The 21093-nt window shown below is 38.7% G+C and overlaps 1 protein-coding gene across 1 annotated transcript in view; it reads left to right on the forward strand.

The window, feature by feature from the left end:
- The first annotated feature begins 518 nt into the window (after window positions 1-518).
- The window catches only part of SPATA6 (spermatogenesis associated 6), a 41155-nt gene continuing 20580 nt past the window's right edge, over window positions 519-21093 (forward strand). Inside the window, exons 1-9 of the mRNA XM_080622940.1 lie at window positions 519-629; window positions 5258-5395; window positions 6914-6962; window positions 7841-7882; window positions 9231-9355; window positions 13854-13934; window positions 17182-17460; window positions 19110-19197; window positions 20695-20735. Coding sequence (XP_080479066.1) covers window positions 582-629; window positions 5258-5395; window positions 6914-6962; window positions 7841-7882; window positions 9231-9355; window positions 13854-13934; window positions 17182-17460; window positions 19110-19197; window positions 20695-20735 — 891 coding nt within the window. The 5' untranslated portion in view covers window positions 519-581. The remainder of the gene's footprint in view (window positions 630-5257; window positions 5396-6913; window positions 6963-7840; window positions 7883-9230; window positions 9356-13853; window positions 13935-17181; window positions 17461-19109; window positions 19198-20694; window positions 20736-21093) is intronic.

Consider the following 21093-nt stretch of genomic DNA (forward strand, 5'->3'; position numbering starts at 1 on the left):
AACTGGAGGTATTAGATACATCTCAAGCTCTTTCTGGACCCCCCCACAATACCACTGCTCACGCGTGGCCTGCCTGATTCCCTGCCCTATGCAGACACTTCAGCTTTTGCACCAGCAATCCATCACCAACACAGCACCCATGAGTGTGACCGTCCTCAGGACGCTGAGTGGTTGGGAATTACTCTGCTTCCCATCCACCTCAGCAGCTCCCCATCAGCACACCAGAGTGGCCCTGAGGGAAGTGCCAGAACAGCCTGTGCTGTAAGAACTGGAATGAGGGCCGCACCAGCGCATAGTTGGTGTACAAGGACAAAGAACTCTGTGGCGAGCACAGCGAGATCAGCGAGGCTGGGAAGTCGCAGGGCACCCGGCACAACACAACATGGCCACCACACGAGCAGCCATTACCACAGGGCACTGTGGGAAGGACAGGCGCTGCTGCGCAGGGCATTATGGGAAGGCGGGAGAGGCGCCGGAGGGTGGGGCAGGTGCCGGAAGTGCCGCGGTTGCCGTGACGACGGCGTCGGCCCCGCGGCGCGGGCGAGCCGGAGCGGGCCGGGTTCCCGCGGGCCCCGCCGCCCATGCCGCGGAAAGCGCTGCTCTGCGTCCTGCAGCTGGATGTCCGCTCGGTGAGTGCCCGGCTCGCGGGACCCGCCGTGCTCAGCCGGGGCTCGGCGGCCCCGCAGGCTGGAAAAGAAGCCGCGGTTTGCCCTTCCGGCGCCGCTTCCCGCGCCGCTTCACCTCTCTCGGCCGCCGCCCGCCCCCTGTTCTGCCGGCCCGGTGGTTCTACTGGGAGACCGATATGAGCTCAATTGCTGAGCGGGAGTCGTCTTCGGTCTGAGCTTCAGCTCCGGCTGGCTCCTGGGCGACTTGTGCTCCTTTGTATGTGCATCCCACGGCCGCCGGTCCCCACGCTCCCCGGTGATGTTAGCACCAGCCGTGCTCCTTCACCGTCCTCACTTCCCCGTGGAAAAGGACTTTTTTAAGAAACACTGATTCTTGGGGAGCTGTACGGTGTGGGAAGAGCACTCTTGAAACGAACAAAGTAAAGGAAATCTCAGGAAACAGCATCTTACACATGGCATGTACATCTCTGTGAGTGATGAGGTCCCTGTGAGTGCAGGATGTGGCACTGGGCAGCTATGAGGTACCTGGAGGGGGGTGTGAGGTCAATATGTGTGAAAGTGTAAAGTTTTTCCATTAATCACGTTAGGACCTTTCCCTGTGCACTTTGCAAAGTTTTCTGATTATATACAAGGCGGAAGTAAATAAGACTATCATTCTTCTGATAACTTTTAAGAAGCTGTTGAAGTAGTCAGTGCACTGTCACTCTGGAGTTGTTGGCTTCATATACCCTGGTTGCTGTAATCCAGAAATTTGGCCTCATCATAGGGCGAGAGCCGCCAGAATGCTTGCTGCTGAAAGGAAAACCCAAGGTGCCATCCAAAACATTGAAGTGCAGGTCTAGAAAGTATATACTGGGAAATGGACACTCATTGCTGAGCCACCTTTGTTCCCAAACTTGTGCAGCTGCTCTGAAACAGCGCTGTGAATTTCTACACATAGACTGCGAGGGTATCACTCTAATGGTGGTGTTTTGCTGTCCCAACAGTTAGCATCTATAATGCAGAGGCCCACTTGATTCCTGGAAAGCTACAGAGCCAATTTGGCATTTCACTCCTGTGATGGTTTGAAAGCTTTCCAGCCTGAATTTCCTTCTGGTTAGTTGACACCCTACTCTTATGCAAATATCAACGCCGACCTTTCACTTAAATAATTTTCTTCCTTCCTTGATGTTTGCTCTCTTGATGTATTTTTGGACAGCAGTTCTGTCATTTCACAAGCCATCTTTGTTAGCTAAAAAGATCTGGTTCTTTTGGTAGTGTTTTATGTGATTGACTCAGCAGTCTTCTGATCATCTTAGGGATGGGTACTACTTTTCCTCTTTAAAACTGCATTGATCAGGATCAGAATTAAATTCAGCATTCCAGATGGAGTCTTACTGTTGCTTTAGGTTATATCAGGGAGAAAAGTCCAACATTCATCCTATATGTCTTAATCTATAGTCTCCTCACAGCTGGGCTGCTGTTATGCTGTTATTTATTTGTTAACACACTCATCTTTCCCTCAGCCCATTTGAAGGTTAGTTCCCCCACAGTGAAACCAAAACCTGTTGTTGATACACAGTAAGTACATCTCATCTCTGTCACTGTGGTCCCACAAAACAGGTTTTTCTGTAACATTTTGTTGACCTTTGGTGATTTCTGAATTTTAATTGGAAAATGTCATGAGAATACTCTGACTTTTTGTGTCAGGGTCTTTAAAAATATTAAAAGGCATGGATCCCAGCATATACAGAGCAACATTTTTAATAGTAACCCTCAGATCGATGCCTGCCAGTTTTGCATGTAATTGATGTGGAAGGTGTCCCTGCCCATGGCAGGGGGTTGGAACCAGATAATCTTTAAGGTCCCTTCCAACCCAAACCATTCTGTTATTCTGTGATGCTGTCCATTGGGCAGTTCTGTAGCACCTTAAGACTTTCATACTAACTCCCATCTTCTGCATCATAAGTAAAAATTTCTTCTGTGGCACCATATGATATCCTTTGTCCAGAAAACAGGTTGTTCAAGAAACTGTCAGGTTTTGCTTGATTGATCTATTTTTATGAAATGCACTGCTGGGCTTTTTTCTAGTCATGTTTTCTGCCACATCTTTATTCTTTTATATATTTAAATATTCTGGTTGATGGAGTTAGATTTTTTCAGATCTTTTTCTGCCTCCCCTGGTCCTTGTGTTTGTTATTTTTCAACAGATGGTGCTATCCTTGTTTTCATAACACAGGCTTTAGTTATGTACAGACTCTGCAAGAAAAATTACATGCTTTCAGAGCTTAGGCTGAATATTATTCAGCCTCCTTGTGGCTGCTTGGTCCAGGCCTATGGCATATTGGGTAACTTCTGTTTCCATCATTTCATTCTTTAAGTTGTTTGGTTTTTTGCTCCTGTGTTAAGTATTATTAAAACCAGGGTAAATGATTCAGTTGTTTCTGGGACATAGGTTTGTTAGTTTTTACATCTTGATTGTTTATGCTACTTCTATTGCTTTTTTCTTTGTTTACTTTATTTGTGACTAAAGCCTTGTCCAAATTTATGATTACCTTTCATATTCTTTTACAACATTCTGCATATTTCTTAACCCTCTTTGAAACCTATCCACTTGTGTCAGATGTTCTGTCCTCTTTGGTTTTCCCTTGCTTTAGGATACAGATGGGTTTTGCTCCTTTTAACTTACTGAAATTCCAAGATCTTTTCCAACCTGAGTCCGCCAGCTCTTTATCTTACTGCTAGTTTTCTTCATTTCTTAAAGGCTGCTCTTCTAAAATTGAAAACTTCAGTTAAAGGCCTTATTTGGTTTACGCTGGCATTAATTAAAGTTGAATAATTCATGATTGCTCAGACTGAGATTTCATTGTTATTTGTTTTTTTGAGACTAATTTTGGTGCCCTCCTCTGCTGCTGGCATTTAGATTGCTCGTGTAGGAACAGAATGAAATTCACATTATTCTTCATGTCATTGCTACATGGAGAATTCACAAATGCAGCAGGGAAGGTAGGTAAAGCTTAAGCACTGAAATGAATTAATAGCATTGTGGATTACTGTCAGGTAAGGAGACTAAAATCTCTTCACATGGAGAAGATTATTTTTGCAATTCTAAGTCCAAAATGCTGTTCTTTCTGGAAGCTTGCACTCAGCAGAAGTTAATACTGGCCATGGCCCTTCACAGGGAGCTCTTTGTTTTGATGGTAATAGGCAATTACAGGTATTTTTCCAGGCCTGCCTTTGTCATTGGTTACATAGGCAGCTACAGTTTTAGGACTGCATGTGACAAATGGATGCCATGGGGAGTTGTGGATCAGTAGAATTCTGTTCCTTTCCATGAGATCACAGAATGGTTGAGGCTAGAAGGGTCACCTAGAGCACATCACTCAGGATTGTCTCCCGCTGGCTCTTGAGTATCTCCAGGAAAGGAGACTTCTCAGCCTGTCTGGGCAACATATTCCCATGCTGAGTCACCCTCACAGTAAATTTCTTCCTCCTGTTCAGGTGGAACTTTCTGTGAATTCAGTGATTTCTTTATGGCTATTTGTGATGTCCCAACAATAAGGCTGGTACACATTTTCCATCCTCCTGGAAACTGCTGCAGGGAAGTCCAGAGTAATGCTGTCCTAGGCATTCATCATAGACCTCCTGGCTAGTAGTAAGATCAGTTAATTGCAGCATTGATATCCCTCTTCCTTAGCTAATCCATAGATAATACTATGGCAGTTTTAAAAATGGTCCCTTCCTGAACAGTTTGCACTCAGATAGGAGCTTCAATTTGTCTCCTAAGTGTTGTGAAGCTCCATGCATCACATATTACAAAATAGATTTCATGAACTGCAGGAATACATGTGTCATTCGTTTTTCGGAGCTGTTTTAAAGTCACATGGACATGTAGATCTGTTGTTCCAGCCGAGGCAACAAATTGTGCAGTTTATCTCAAAGGTAGTAAAAGCACAAGTTTCCATATGTTTTGTCTTGCCCCATATGATGATTTGTAAGGATTATTCTTCTTTTGCAGGATAGCCAGAATAAATGGCACCTGTTATTTGCAGTTTTGTCCTCTCTGATGTCTTCAAACCTTTCATTTCAATAAATAGGCAAATATTGGTTGCATTCTCTAAGGTGAAAGGCACGAAACCCCAGCTAAAAATGATAGTCAGTTCTACAGAAGTATCAAGATGAAAAGCACGAACTAAGCTAACATGACATGTAGTATGAAGTTTGGAGGATCTTGCTTTCTATGAATGAAATCTGTCTTTTTCACTCCCTGCTATTCACACTTGCAACTGCAGGAATGTCATACGAGCTGTTTAATGCTTGACAGTCTGTTTCAACTGGGATATCTGTTACTCTGGCACTTCTTTTGCAGGTTTGAAGCCCTCATTTACATGGAGTGGAAACCCTTTTTTTTTCCTCCTCAGATTTTCATGAGTGGAAGCGCTATTTTTTTTTCTTACGCTATATCTATAATAATCTATCACACATTGGTTTCTCTTATTTCTTTCACCTGAGTCTGTTCTTCTGCTATTTATATAGTTTTCTTTTAAATCTAGTTAGGATTTCAGCCTTGACCATTTCATTTTTGTCTTGAAAACAGCCATTCCTTCTGTAACTGAAGTTCAGTTTGTTTAATGAATGTGTTACTCTTACAGGTAACTTGCCCGGGAGTGCTGCTGAAAGACAAAGAGGAGCTTTATCTCAGTGTTTCTGTACTTGGACAGCACAAAAAAACTCAATGTGTCCCGGCAGCGTTTCCACTCTTCTTTCAAGAAAAACTAGTATTTGAGAAGGTAAGATAGTGTCAAGAGCTAATACAAGCCAAGTAAAACCCATCCCAAACTCCACAGAAACTCACTGCAAAACCCCTGGGCACAAGCAGTCACACTGAGGATGGGAGTCACACACAGTATTATAACACCTGTTTTTCTTCAGCACATAGGAGGTGCGTGTGTATATTATCCACATGGTTTACGCAAGATTCTTGCATGCTAGAGATTATAATGTATGTTGAGAATTTTTAGATGTTTGTTCATTCTTCTGTGAACTGTCCTTTGTCAGTGTCTGTTTTCCTGGCTTGGAAGGAACTGAATGTTGTTTTAAAAATTACGACAAGTTGAAGAACAAAGGCTATACGATATAGGAGAGTTAATTTAATTTAATAGAAAGACAGAATAGCAGCCCAAGCCTTTTTGGTGACATCTTTCTCCCTTTGAGATACTTTTGTCATGGTTTGTCACCAGAATTCCCAGGTTGGTACTCTGGCCTTATAATTTATAGTTGTTTATTACTTATTCTGAGTCCCTGCTAGCTTCATTATTAGTACCACAGGGATAATGAAACACAGTATCTTGCAGATATGATCTGGCTTCTGGACTACCTATGAATCATAATACTTTGCCCCTTCTAGTTCTTTTCCTTTAAGCACCTCCCAGCACTTTGAAAACCAGACTGAGTAAACATCAGTGATGCTCTTGTGATGTGGGTAAGATACAAACAATGATAATTTCACCAGCTCCTGAAGTGTAAAAAGACCATAGTTCTTTAAAGGCAAACATACCACAAACTACTTAAAGGAGATGTACAGAATACTGTTTTCAGTTTAATTTAGGGGAAGACACCAGGATCCATCTGCTTACAAAAGAGGCGAACAAGAAAGCTGAGAATATCTGCCTTCTTACAGATAGCTATTGCTCAGGTTTAGATACTTGGGCAGCACCAGTACTTTGTGTTTTTTAGTGGCTGGTACCTTTAAAGTGATGTACACCACTCTGCTGAGACTTTTGTACTGAGGAAAATCTGTTACCTACTGAATATCCAGTGCATCATCCTCCCCTGTTCCTTGTCACCTGTTTCACATGGTATTCAGGTTAAAAAGCCCTGAACAGTACTCTGTACATGAGTAGTCACTTCCATGGAAATAAAGCTCAAGGCGTAAATATATTAAAGAACGTATTTTTCATCTATCATAATTCTAGTACATTCAGCAATTTCTCTTTTCCAAATTTTCTCAGACAATACTTATCTCTATGTGTTCAGCTCTTCACAATACCTCCTAATTTAAATATTGAGAGCTAACCCTGAATGGCTAGAAAGCACATGACAAGAGCTGCTAGCTTTCAATGAATTTGATCATGTGCCAAATGGTAATTTCAGTTTCCTTTCTTTTACCAGTGGGGATAGGACTCTTGGCAACCATCTTGGCAAGGGAGAATATTGTCTTTTAGAGGGGTTTTTTTACCTTCTTTTTCCCTACAGGTCTATCTGATTACTTTGGCCCATTATTACTTTTTTATTAATTTCTTTTCCAGACATTTGCTGATATAGTTGATCCTGGAGACCTTGTGGAGTTACTGGAACGTAGGTTCTGCTTTTTATCTATACTATGTTGTATGCCTTAATGTCGTGCATGTATAGGCTCCAAAGACTTTTTCTGGGATTAAAGTATGTGGTAATTTTTCTGTCAGGAGCCTGTTCTCTGAAAAGCTAGTGGGTAACCAGTGTGGTATATCATGTACTAAGTAAGTAGAACAGTAACATTAGTGGGTTTTCAGAACAGAAGATTCCTGGCCAGTGCAGGCAGAGTTTTTTTGCTGTCTTTGAATACTAGTAACTTACCCAAAATACTGTTATCTAACAAAATGCCTCTAGAAATGTGTGCTACATGCTTTAGAACAGGAAAAGGGTAAAAAGTCATAATTAATGGAAAATCCAGCTGGTTATCCAGATAGATAACAGATTCCTGTATCTAATCTTTAATTATTATTATTATTATTAATTTTCAAATAAGCATAAACCTTTGTTTTTTGTAAAATTGCTCGTTTCACTTCTTAAGAAAAGTATCTTTTGCCACATGTAGAGCATAATGAATTGTAATGAGACAACACTGAACTCAAACTCCACGAATATGCTCCTTCATATTGAGAGTTATATGAAAAGGTGGCAAAGTTTGCTTCATCTTTAAAAGGAAGGACAAACTTGGCAGCAGATAGAACTTACCAAGTTCTAAGTCAAATTTAGAGTTGTCATTTGTACGCTGCTAATGCCGTTGTGTTCATCTGTGGTGTTTATGCAAACTGTTCTTAATTTTCTCTTATTGTTGGTGTAGTAGAGGTAGTTCAGATATGTACAGTGCTGTGGAGCTTAAATCAGTGAGCCATTTTTCTTGGGTTTTGACTGGGAGAATTATTTTCCATTTTATATTTTTTAACTCATGAAAAAACTTTTTCCCTTTCTAGTTGACACAACAGTACTTGAACTAATACAGCTTGTTCCTCCAGGTATTGTATCAGTCTCTTCATAAATTATGCAGTTTAATAGGTGAATTTCCATGAGGACATTGCCCCATTACAGCACAATCACTTCTTCCAAGACACAAACAACATAGAAAACTCTTCAACAAATAGTCCTCTGAATATAAAATGTTAATAGATCAAGAGGATCTCATTCTTGAAAGAGAATAATAACTGAATATTGAAATGTACCATACTCAAGCTTAGGAAAGTGATAATCTTTTAAAAATGGAAAATAAACTGAACTCATCCAGTGCACACTAATTAACTGCATCACAATTCACTTGCAAAGTGGCTGTCTGTGAAATTTCAGAGTGCATAATCTTGTTCTCAGAATGACACTTTTTTTTCCTTCCATTTTAATGGTGACCATTGGGAAAACTCTTATCCTCACTATAAGTATTACAGGTCTCTTGGGATATGTGAAGATAATAAATAGCGATTTGTCATACTTCTGTTATTGGTTTGTGTGATTATAAAAATCCATTTTAATGAAATTCATGTGTTCCCATGAATAATGTAAATCTGCATTTTATTGGAAATAAAGTCAAGTTTTAAAGAGGACTCATTTGGAAACTGGTATTAAAAGCACTCGCTGTCTCTTGTCCTTAGTACTTTCAAGGAAGCAGTTTCTTCTCTTGGGTGACTCACCAGGCTCTTTACATGAAGAATGAAGAAATGTACTAAACACAGATTTTTGTTGTGGGAGAGTAAAAGATCTTTCATAAGGAGTTTAATTTCAGGGGTCAGCCCAACATAAGCTGATAAGATGGCTGCAATAGCACAGTTTTTATTTTTTTTTATATTATACAGTCAAGGTTTTCCCCTAAAGAAAATAGTTTTTTTAAAGAAGTAGTAAACCAGGATAGTGTCAAAATCTTGGGATAATTATTTTGATGTTGCTTGCATTTCTTTCTTATTACTATGCCCACTATTACTACTACTATTCTGTAATATGGAATGATGCAGCTTTTGATAAGGGATTGGCTGCCGTTAAAAAGAATACTGATTTCTTCTGTGGCATGGAAGTGAAAAAAAGGGGAAGACTACTTAAGAATTGCCTAGAGAAGACTTCTCATATATCTCTTACAGAACAGTTAAGACAATCTTATTTATTTTTTTCCAGTAATTATGAATCATACTGTCAGAGTAGATTCTGCACATTGCTGCTGATTTAACTTGATAAGGTTATTTCCCAGTGTGATATGAGTTTTAGAGCCTTGCTGTTAATTTGTAGAGAACAAAACTTACCGAGTTTCAGTATGGTCTTGTGTGTGGTGTCTGTGCTATATCACTTTGTCTATTTTCCAATTAAGGTACATATTTTTCTTTTTAGTAGGAAATGTTCTAGCTACATATGAAGAAAATACAAGAGATTTCCTGTTCCCTGACCCTAAGCTTACCCGTGGGCACCATGGTTTTGATCGTGAGATTTTAATGAAGAGGTCCTCTTCTTTTACAGTGAGTGAATATCTGTGAATTGTATTTATGATACAGTGTGTTTCACTGAAGAAGCCTCTTGAACTACTTCAAATGAGAAGTGGTTACTTCTGACAGATGTTGCCATTTCAGGTGTGGAATGTACAAATTCACAGTTGAACTTTGATGAAACTATGATCTCTTTTCAAAATGCTTCAAGAAATCAACGCGAAAAGGTTAGTTTCCACTTGGTTTGCAATGTGGAACCATGACATGGCTTCCATACAATTTAATCCATGATGCAGTTGGGAGTGGAAGGGGTGCAAGAGAAGAGGGAAATACTACACCAACTTCACCGTTCTCAACACAAAAACCATGTAACCCTCCTCCTCAGTCTGTAGCATTTTGTTCCAGACCATTTTTGGTACTGTTTAAGACAATGACAGTCAGCACAAATGTATAGTGCTATGTCATCTGACTTGTGGGCCTCTCTGAGGTGCCACATCACCATGAAAACAGTAAGGAACTGAAATTTAGCTTAGTGCTGCATGATTATTTCTCAGTTCCAAAGCCTGTTTCTTAAGTTTGGGCCATTCACACTAGTTTAGTGACTTGCCTTTTCTACAGTTTCAAAAAAGCTATGATAAGTGACAACTAATTGGCAGGATGAGTGCAATGAATTAACGTTAATTTTCTGGAGATAACAGCTCAAGTATGTAGTAAATGAAAATGAATTCATATCACACTGCCCTTTCATAGAGTTTGGCTGTTGAATCTTGGGCGTCAGTGGAATAACTCAGGAAGGCACTTTGAAGATGATGATGTGGGAGATGTGTTTTGTGGCTTGCTTTATCCTATTTTCATTAAGTTTTACTGATGGATTGGCAGGACATTTGGATTGGGAAAATAGGGGCTTACTTACTCTGTCCATTGTGATTGGATTGAAAACACATGTCTGGAGGAAAATTATGATTAAAGGTCATTGGTACCTTTTAGCTGGTATAATCTTTCCCCTGCAAGGGCAACTTGGAAATTGCCCAGTCACTTGCAATTAGAAGTGCTAATTTGTTGTCTAATGCTGTGTTACATTTAAATGAATTAAAGCTGTGATTTTGTGATACAAAATGTATGGTTCTGCAGCAGCTTAAACTGTCCCTGCAAAAATAGCGAAATTGGTTTTTGACCATAACATTCTTTGATATGGCTTATCCTATGCATGTTAGTGATGGCTCAAGAGAGGGGATGGGACTGCATTGCTTTCATATTACTTGTAGAATAGGTGCTTTCCTAATGTTGGGAAAGCACAGATAGGGAGGCAGTAATACATGAGATGGTATTAGCAAAATGGTTTCAGATTTTTTGTGAATGCAATATGAGGAATCTTTGCAGAAGCAGAACCAATAAAAAAGTTTGTTGGACTGAGGTCTTTAATACAAAAATTAGGTACCTTCTAATAAAGAGAAGGTGCTGTAATTTGTGAGCTCTGAGAAAATGTGATCAGAGTCATTTGTATGTGTAGCTGAATGATGACACTGTAGTAGCTTTAAGAAGTGTAAGACAGATGTAAGACAGAAATATGCTTCCATGTCCTTGGGAACAGTGTAAATGAAATCCATCTCTGCCCTGGAACGAGGACTGCAGCAGCTGTTGCTCCATACCATCTCCATCACAGAAACAGTTTAAGAAAGGAATTTGGCACACTGACCCCAGTTTTCTGAATAATAAAGAATCTGTGTTAGATGGAATTGGAGGGAGGCTCCCAAAAAAAACTTGTGGCTCCTCTCCTTGCTTGCCAAATGGGATAGCTGTGAGAGAATTTTTACCTCCAGTAGAAGTGCAGTCTCGAATGCCTCCATCTTATGATGTTCCTTAATCTTTACTGGCAAGTATCTCCTGCTAACTCTGTCCACATCAAGTACTGAATGTGAATGCTAAGCAAAAGTGTTAAACAAGGTCATGAGAACCCTCACATTATTCCTATGCCAGTCAAAGCCATGTTCTTCCTTCATGAAAAGTTATTTATAGCTAGCTGAGATGTTGAGTATTTTTGACTGACAGCTGTGCTTCAGCGGCACTTTGATTCCCAATAAATTTGTCTTTTATTAAAAAAATAAAGGTAGCAACAGCAAGGTTACGGTTGTGGAGTTCAGATAGGCAGTGACAAGCAGTGTCTGATTAACACTGCTAATCTGCCAGTTGGAAGCAATCCCAAGTTTAGAGGATCAGAACTCCTTCAGAAATCTGGCACTTGCCTGATAATGTCTCTGGCTAAATGTCTTACGAGGCTTACAAGCACAATACACATACAGGACATGCCTCGAGTTATCTCTCCTGGTCCAGTGTTGCCCAGCTGAGGCTTTTGCTGGCTCTTTCGTATTTCTCTGCAACCTTTGCCTTTCAGAATATATTTAAGCCTTGACTGCTGATGACTTCTTGCAGATGGTCTTATCTCCATTCCCCACCCTCATGCAGTATTTGCCATGTTACTTAAAGCAGTTTCTTTTTAGCTATGCTTTCATCAGCAAACCAATGCAAGACGTTCTATTATATTCATATGCTACAAACTTGTACTTATTCTGCTTACAAGCAAAGCACATATTAGACTTGTTTTCTGACTTGTGTGCTTCTAAATATGAGCCACCTTTAATTTTTTTTTCTATGAGCAAATTATTATTATATCCTTATCACTTCTGTTTAATAGCTGATACAGAAGTATTGACAAACCTGATCAGGACTGTAGACACCACTAAGCCAGAGGCAGAATAACAGATCCCAAAAACCTTCTGGCATGGATTTTCATTTACAGATATGTTTGGGGCTCCATGGCAGTCTTTTCATAATGCTATATTGAATAGCCTTCAGCAATCAGTAGTTTGGGAACTGCAGAAAATGGAAGTTCTCTGTTTGCTTTTGGCCTATAAGTTACTTTTGACATCTCCTTGCCTGTGTATGCCGGTGCCATCCTGCATCTGCTCTCCACAAACCATTTCTTTGAAGAAGACATAGTTTTGTGTGATTTATTTATTTATTTTAGGTAGGAGCATTTAACAATCCTGTAATCATTTCCAGTCTCTGTAAGAGCAGCAGGTGCTCAGTTGTTGCTTTTTATAGAAGACTCCCTAATTCTGATATGTCCTTTTTTAAATTGTTGATAACACTTGACAATTCATTAGTAATAAAATTAGTTGATTAAAGACGGTCAGCTTTAAAATCTCTTCTATGTGCCATAACTTGACTTGATTGAATCCTGGACTCAGTTAATTGTTATGACTGAGCTTTCGTGGCATTTTTGTCATTTCATTTCCGTAATCTAACCTGGAGTCAGATTGTATTCACTTGTGGGAAATCAGTGTGTGTTCAGTCTGGTGGTAGAGCATAGTTTGGTTCAGCAGTAGACTTCACTTATGTAGTTCCCGCTAATTCTTAAGAACATAGGGCAGAGTCACAAACAGACCAGCTCCTTTTTGTTTCTCGGTGATTTTGTGTGTTCATGTGCACAAATGCCCATGCACACAGATGCCTCAGGGCAGCAAACTCTGTCCGTGTTGAAAGGAGAGAGGGCAGAAAGTTCTAGGGGTGCTTGATTCTGTCTTTGCTTCTTCAGAGCTGTATAAGATGCACATAGATGATCCCCACTTTTTGTAGCATATGTGGCCTTCAGTTCTTTTATGCCTTTTTTAATGTCACTCAACTTGTGTGTTGTAATCTCTGCTGTTTACACCCAGTATATTTGTATGCGTTGGTCAATTCTAGCTAAATTTAACAGGAGACAGAGCTCTTGAAGGTATTATGTTTCTAAACATGGCTGTAGTAAAAAAAGATGAGTTGAACAGAAACTGTTAGCCACATAAAGACAGAGAAACCTGCTAGCCATTAGTACAAGTGTGCTGCTTGTCCAGGAGGTCCAGTTGGATCTCACTGATTCTAAGTTGGTCAAACTAGTGCTGCCTCTTGCCAGCCACATACGTAAGAGGGGATCGAGAGAAAGTGGAATGTGGTTATAGAAAATGGGAGACAATCCATGGAAATCAGACTTTGATCTAATGGTTACAGAATAAAGAGTATTCTTAATCATGCTGTTACAAATTGATGGTAATTTGCAGTGTAACTGACCAATTTTCAGTATGTTTTTACCAAAAAACATTGCACAGTTGAGGCTGTTTATAAATAAGTTTCTAAAGTTAGAGTTAATGAAACTTCCAGAGCATGACTGGAATTTTTATTGATGCTATATAGCATGGCATGAAAAATCTTCAAAAGTGCTTTTGACTAAGATATGTGTTGAAATAAAAGTCAGACCTTAATTGTTGTACGAAAGCAATATAATCATCTCTAATTGAATTGTCAGAAATGCAAATGTTAGCATCTTGACATTTACCATTGCTGTTCTGTCTTTTCTAATTATCTTTATTAAAGGCTGAAATTAACAAAGGAAATGGCTGAAAATTAGGAATGGTTTGTTACATTAGGTGACATTTACCTCTTTGATACCCTTTATCTTGAGTTGGAACTTGATGTTCAATTATTGTCTCTCTTCTAGGGAATTGCACCAAAATTGAGATTTTCTACAAGCTCCCTTATTACAGAAAGTCTGTTAAGCTCAGGAAGGAGTCACATACAGGTTAGCATAATTTAATTGTTTGCAATTTAATTTTTAGATTTAATATTGATAGCCTTGCTTCCAATTTTTGCATGTGCTGCTCACTTCAAACTTTTCTCATTCTTCTGTTGTGGTTAAAGCAGTTATCATGGGTGCTTGACAACTTGATTAAATTTTTAATCAAGTATGAGTAAAGAGTGGGCTGGGTGCATGACAGCAAATGCTGAGAGTTCCTTGAATCTGAAACAATTATCAGCTGCTGTGTTCTATGATCAGCTGAAGTGTCAATCCCCAGTGTATTTATAGGTGGGAAGATGCCTTCTCACCATTTCTTACTGACACTTAAAATTAAGGACAATGAAAGCCAGGTGAAGTCAGAAAAGGTATCTTATGAAACTAAGCCAATTAATTTAATTGTTTACCGTAACAGTATCAGTAACGAAGATGAAAAAAATGAAGATTTTTTTTGTTGAAAAGACTGTCACCAATGTTAATCTGTAAATGCTGCTTCTGCAACAAGCAAAGTTGAAGTAGCTGAAGAGACTAGGGGGAAAAAATCTCCTGTGTGTTCGGTCATTTAGTAGCACTTTACTCTGGTCTCACAGATTGGAATTTCGGTTGTGTTTCCTGGCACAAGTTGTCACATAAAGTTATTCTTATGTCCTCCTGTTTTTTGCTGTAGTACTGGAAAAATGGTTCAGCCTCATTAAAATGGAATGGTTGTCGGGAAAGCTTGCGTGCAAAGAAGGTTAGGGGAGTGTTTGTGGCATTGCTAATTAGTTATTGAGAAGTTTCTTCCAAATTTAGCAAACAAAATGTATTGAGACACTTAGATAAAGAATTAAAAAAAATAGTGAAAACAGTAATTGTCAGAAAACTAACTTCAGTTTGATTTAAAATTTAAAATGTCCTTAAAAGTATTTAATATGTTGTGAATGGCATATAAAATTTGTATGTGTTTCAGTGAAGGTCCAGTTTCACAATTGGTGTAAGCCAGAAGAGGCACAGCCTACTTCTGATTAAATTGAAATTAAGCTTAGAGAATTAGGTCTGGGTTTGTTTGGGCTAGTTCCATACTCCAGCTCGTTACAGATGCACAAGTGCTAGTGCAGGAGTGAAAAAGATACTGTCATGAATAGTCCAAGTGATGCCAGATTCAAACTGTGCCGATGCAAAACAAACACACAACTTCAGCCTCTTTCAGTGTTGGGCAGAGAAGTGATTCAGAGCAGTCCTGCAGAGAAGGACTTGGGGGTGTTGTTTGTTTGATGAGAAACTGAATGTGAGCTGGCAGTGTGCAGCCCAGAAAGCCAGTCGTATCCTGGGCTGCATCAAAAGGAGCGTGACCAGCAGGTTAAAGGAGGTGATCCTGCCCCTGTACTCTGCTCTCGTGAGACCTCACTTGGAGTATTGTGTGCAGTTCTGGTGTCCTCAACATAGGAAGAACATGGAGCTGTTGGAGCAAGTCCAGAGAAGGCCATGAGGATCATAAGGAGGCTGGAGCACCTCCCGTATGGAGACAGGCTGAGAAAGTTGGGGCTGTTCAGCCTGGAGAAGAGAAGGCTGCGTGGAGATCTCATAGCAGCCTTCCAGTATCTAAAGGGGGTCTATAAGGATGGTGGGGAGGGACTCTCATCAGGGACTGTAGCAATAGGACAAGGGTTTAAACTTGAACAGGGGAGATTTAGATTAGACATTAGAAAGAAGTTCTTTCCCTGTGAGGCACTGGAACAGGCTGCCCAAAGAAGTGGTAAATGCTCTATCCCTGGCAGTCTTCAAGGCCAGGTTGGACAGAGCCTTGGGTTGCACGGTCTAGTGTGAGCTATCTCTGCCCATGGCAGGACATGGAACTAGATGATCTTAAGGTCCTTTCCAACCCAACCCAATCTGTGATTCTGTGTAGAGAGAAAGGCTTGAAGGCAAGCAGGACATTTCATTTCTGAGTTCTTCTAGTTTGTGCAACATTCAGATTTAAGACTAGATGTCACTTTCATCAAGTTTGAAGAAGAATTTCTACCAGGAAGAAGAGTTTTGCTATGCGATTATTTTTTGTCTTTTATAATTTGTGAATTTGGGGCAAATTTGAACAAAAAGTCTAATTATATCTGTACAGTGGTATTCAAAGTAAAAATGCTGCTGACTAAGCAGCCTAGTAATAGTTGTAGAATCTAGAGTGTCTTGACCTTGTAGAATAATTGATTGCTCATTTAATGCTAGGGTTTACAAAGGAATGATAATGTATTTCCAACAAAACTTCAGTGTTGGAAACAGCTTCCCAGAATATGAAATCAGTCACTGAAAACATTAATAGTTACGTGGAGGGGGTGTCAGCCCTGGTTGCTAGATAGGCTTTGCTAGTTGTGGGAAGGGAGCTGGTGAGGTTGGTTGTTCCTCTACAGTCCTTGTTTCTGCTGTATGTATGTGTTTTAAAAGCAATGCCAACTCAGAGATAGACTTTTAAGGCAGTATTTGATAATAGTGGGATTTTTATAAGTTTTAGCTTCTAAATCCATATTGTGGATGTCAAGTGCCAGCTGTAAAAATAAACAGCTGCTTTACCTCTCCTTTTGCAGAAGCATTCACACAATTTGAGAGGATCTTTGGAAGATGGTCTTCAAACATTTTTTGTTGGGGTTTTTTTTGGGGAGGATGTTTTTTGTTTGTTTGGCTGTTTTTTTACTAAACATAGCTTCTTTATTATACCTCCTTGGAAAACTAGTAACTTCACTATGATCCAAGAAAACATGAATTTCAGAGAATGCACTGAGACTTCTTGTAAGGCTTTAGGCAACTCTAAATGCACATAAATTAAAATATTAAACAGACTTCTAGTTTAATTTATATATTTTATTTTAAAGGGCAAGAGTTCTAAAAGGTTAAAAAGAGTTTAAACAGATGAAAAAATGCGTCAAATCTGTGTCTGTGCAACCCAGGTAAAGTTTGTGTGAAATGAAGTTGTGACAAAACTCAATTTAATTTTTCACAGTCTCTGTACACTAACTGTGTGAGAAAGCTAATTGGGTGAGTATCAGACACTCTACCTTAACTAACATCTAGTAACGTGTGGTTTAACGTCCTTTTGGTTTCAGAGAAAATGGAAAATGTGTTGTTGCATTTTAAATTGCTGTTTGATTATAGTTTTATGAGGGGAACTTCAGCTGACATAGCATCTATTTCTGTTAAAATTATCAGTTCCCTGTTTACATTATTTTCAGTGGTCTTTGTTCCACATGCTGTCAAAGCAGATAATTTCTCTTTTTCACTTTAGGATGATTTGAATTTGGTACATCACTCAACCCCAAATGGAAAATTGCAAACAAAGTTGCCAAAGAAAAATACTCTTTCACCTGAGAAAAACAGGCACAGCTTAGCAACAAAGAGCTACGAGCAGCCTACAATAGCTTCTAAATCACGTTCTCCATCTCCATACACAAAAAGACGAATGTGTGAGCTATCACAAGACGCCAGGCAACGACTGGCCCATTTAAAACTTGGTCCTTACGAATTCAGAAGAGATACCGATAAACCTCCATTTGTAGTTAGACGGGTTTGTATTCTCTCCAAAGTGCTTCCAGCTTAAGCTCAGATCAAATATTGTTCTTTCACTAAATATAGCTCCAAAATTTCATTCAGCTCTTAGTTTAGATGAATAATTTTTCTCTCCTTAACAGTCTGTCACGTAGTGATTTAAATGTAAAATTAACTAAAATAAAATTTCTTTTATCCGTGTTAGTAACAGACAAAGATCAAATTCTTTCATGAATATCTTGGTTAAATTCTCCAAGGCTCCATTTCTTTTCTTCCAGCGCACTAGACAGGATAATAGGTGTATAAATTCAGCTTGGAAGTAATTGATATTGGTATTAAAAATTCCTGAATAAGACTTTAAAGAAAGAGTGCCTAGTCACCTTCTGAACATTTACACTTCCTCTCTTTCAACTTTTTTTATGTTGGCATCCTGTGATCTTTGAAACACTTCCTTTGCTCAGAGCTACATTTCTAACACTCATAACACTAACACTTTGGTTCATAATCAAACTGGCTTTAGCACCCACATAAGGACTTTGTTAACCATATGTGAAAAATTGCTTTGAAATTAGGTACGTATTTAAAGAAACTGTGTTTAAGTGCTTTAATATGAAGGGGGCAGATTTCGCATCCTCTTGGAGGATGATATTCTCATATTTTTTTGTCCCCATTTTAGTTTTACATATAATTGCAAAAGTCCTTTATTTTTAGAAAACCACTTTGAATGTGTAGGGGCAGAAATGGGATTGTTCTGATTCTGTGCTATGACATTATGATTTGTCTACAATTCTGGAAGCTTGTCACAGCCATTGAGAGTTTAGTGTTTAATTAGTTTGCTTCTCAGTTTATTTATGTTTTTTTTTAGTTTATGTACAAATTAATTAATAATATCTTGTCAAATTTTAGAACTTTTTTCCAAGTTTTATTCTACGTATGGGTACCTTCAGAAATTCAGATTAGCCTTAATAAACCATTAATCATTCATAACATACTGTTTATCTCTCTCTTTATTTCTCTCTCAGATATTTTGCTTTTATCTCCTTTTAAGTCTTCAGTTTTTTGACCTATAGGTGAAGTTTAGTTTAATTATAGCATCTTTAAACACCGATTATTGATTCAGTTGCTTGGTTATATTTGTACAAAAAAGGAAAAAGCTTTTCTCTTAATGTACCGTATCCTGACTTTCATGGCCTTTCTAGATTGAGAACGCTCCTTTCAGGGCAGCTTTACCGCCAAGGACTCTTTTGGCCTGGAGATTTTCTTTTAAATGAAGATTAAAATTAGATTATGTTAAATGTAAATTTTTGAATTAGGAGAGATTCATCTCTCACTTTGTGACATCTGAACTGTTTGGATTAAGTATGAGATACAAGAATTGGTTTAAAAACTGCAGACATGATAGATGAAGGAGAAACTGTCTGCATTTTTTTTCTTTGAACAATATGATATTCAGAGCTTTCTAGACCTTCCTAGCACTGTTTCTGTTTATGCTCAGTAATGTTAATAATATATATAATGTAAGCAAAGTGTAGTAAAATCAGTTTCAAACAGTATTTAAATAAAAATAATATATTTCAGACAGGACTGGATTTGATCTTATGACCAAAACCAAAAAAATAGGAACTTGTACATCTGATACTGATCATTTTAACAGTATCTTTGCTTCAGGTTGAACAACCAAGTCCTGGTGCTAAACTTCATATCTGTTGTCACACACGAGAAAGTACAGCAGAAGCCTGGAACAAGGTAGACCATGGTCAGTATTTTCTACTATATATCTCATTAATGCTTTTGTTATCTGCAGAAATGTTGACCTATAATGGAGGAAAAGCTGTTCTTTCTTCCTAGGAATGGGAAGAATACTGCATAAGCTACTGCTGCAAAAGGTGGTTTGAATACTACTTTTTCTTCATGAAACTTGAAACATAGTCCTATGTAGCATGAAAGTAGGAGTAGAAAATAGCAAAGCCCAGGTGAGGACTCTGTTTCACTCCACTTGTTTTAATGAGTTCGATAGTGCAACAAATCTGCACCTCAGCCTGTAGGTGTGTTGATCAGGCTTGGAGTATTGATCATTTTGAAGTTTAAGGGCTTTTTTGCTTCAGAAATGAGTATTTATTTCAGCAGTATTTGTGAGTAGTGGATCAGTGACTTACTATTATTAATGAGCATCCAGGATGTGCTCCAATATCTGCTTCATCATTCATTAGTGTCAGTAAGTGAGAGTTTAATAAGAAGTGTCAGACCAGAAATTTAAAGAAGTACCCTAAAACATGATTTTATTGCATATGTCTGGCAATGTGAGTATTTCACGTCTCATCAGTATTTGTTCATTATGTGTGCTCTGCCTCATTCTTATTGTGCCTCCTCACTAATTACGAGTTGTTATGCAGGAAATTATTGTGAATTTGTTATTTTACATTTGTTCTTTGTAGTAACACTGAATCTACCTCGAGAGGATTCACTGGTTACCTGCTTGTGTCTTGAAACTTTACTGTAACTTCTGAACAAAACAGATTCCTAGGATTAAAAACCTTAATACTGACAGTACAGTTTAGTCCTTTTGGCTTTTGTGCAGGTAGCTTATAGAGGGGTGTCTTTACATTGTTGTACAGCATAGAAGTACCTCTTTGAGCTTGGGTCACTACAGACTGATAGAAATGATCAAGAAAGCAGGTATAACTTAATGTCAGTCTCGCAGGGATGAGTCTTGTATTGACGTTGGTGAAACATCCTCACCCAATATTGACCTAATTATTTCCTCACATATGTTTCCACGGGCTTCATACTCATGTTTGTGCATCAGTTGTGAGGGATGAAATTAAGAGATGATAAAATGAAGGAAAAGCGGTCATAAGGAAGCTTGTCCAGAGAAGATTAGTAAAGTAGTGTAATGTGCCTGAGAATTTTTGGGAATGGTGGAGCCTGATTTTATACTGATTTAGGCAATTAATAGATTAACAAAAGCCGTGACACTGAATACACCAGTTAATTATTATAAATATTACATTCCATTAAATGTGGGAATTGTTTTCAGCTAAAGAAGGTGATCTCCTGAAATATTCTGAGACTGTTCAGAATTTCAGAGGGTATAGTAACAATAATAATGATAGTAATAATAATAATAATAATAACAACTTTAATATTGTTTGGGAGGAGAGGTCAGCTATTTTGCAGAAGATTTCACAAAATTGAGGACATTTGGATTATTTTAATTTTTTTTTAAATTTCTTCATCTTTTTTCTTTCTCCAGATTCTTCTCTTCTTGGCAGCTACAGACCCAGGAAAGCCAAAGTGAGTACTCTGAAATACTACTGTTTACACACTGTTTTTTGGGAAGCTCTGAGTGAGAAGGATTGTCTTGCATAGGTATTTTTGAAACTTTTATCTACTGTAGTAGCAAAAGCAAGAAAAGGGACATGTTAAATCTGATCTAACCCAGTTTAGGCCTGCTGACAGCTTATTTACACATAGAAAAATGAAACTTAACACTCTATATTTGTGCTTGTAAGTACAGGCCTTGCTTCTCCTTGGGATTAAGGCTTGTGACAAGGCTATAGAAGAGCTTTTAAAGGCAGTTTGCCTTCACAGTCCTGAGAGCAAACTCCACTCTAGAATTATATAGAAGGGTAGCACTTGTGTAACTCGGAAG

The sequence above is a fragment of the Psittacula echo genome, assembly GCF_963264785.1.
Source record: "Psittacula echo genome assembly, chromosome: 7".
NCBI classification, from domain to species: Eukaryota; Metazoa; Chordata; class Aves; order Psittaciformes; family Psittacidae; genus Psittacula; species Psittacula echo.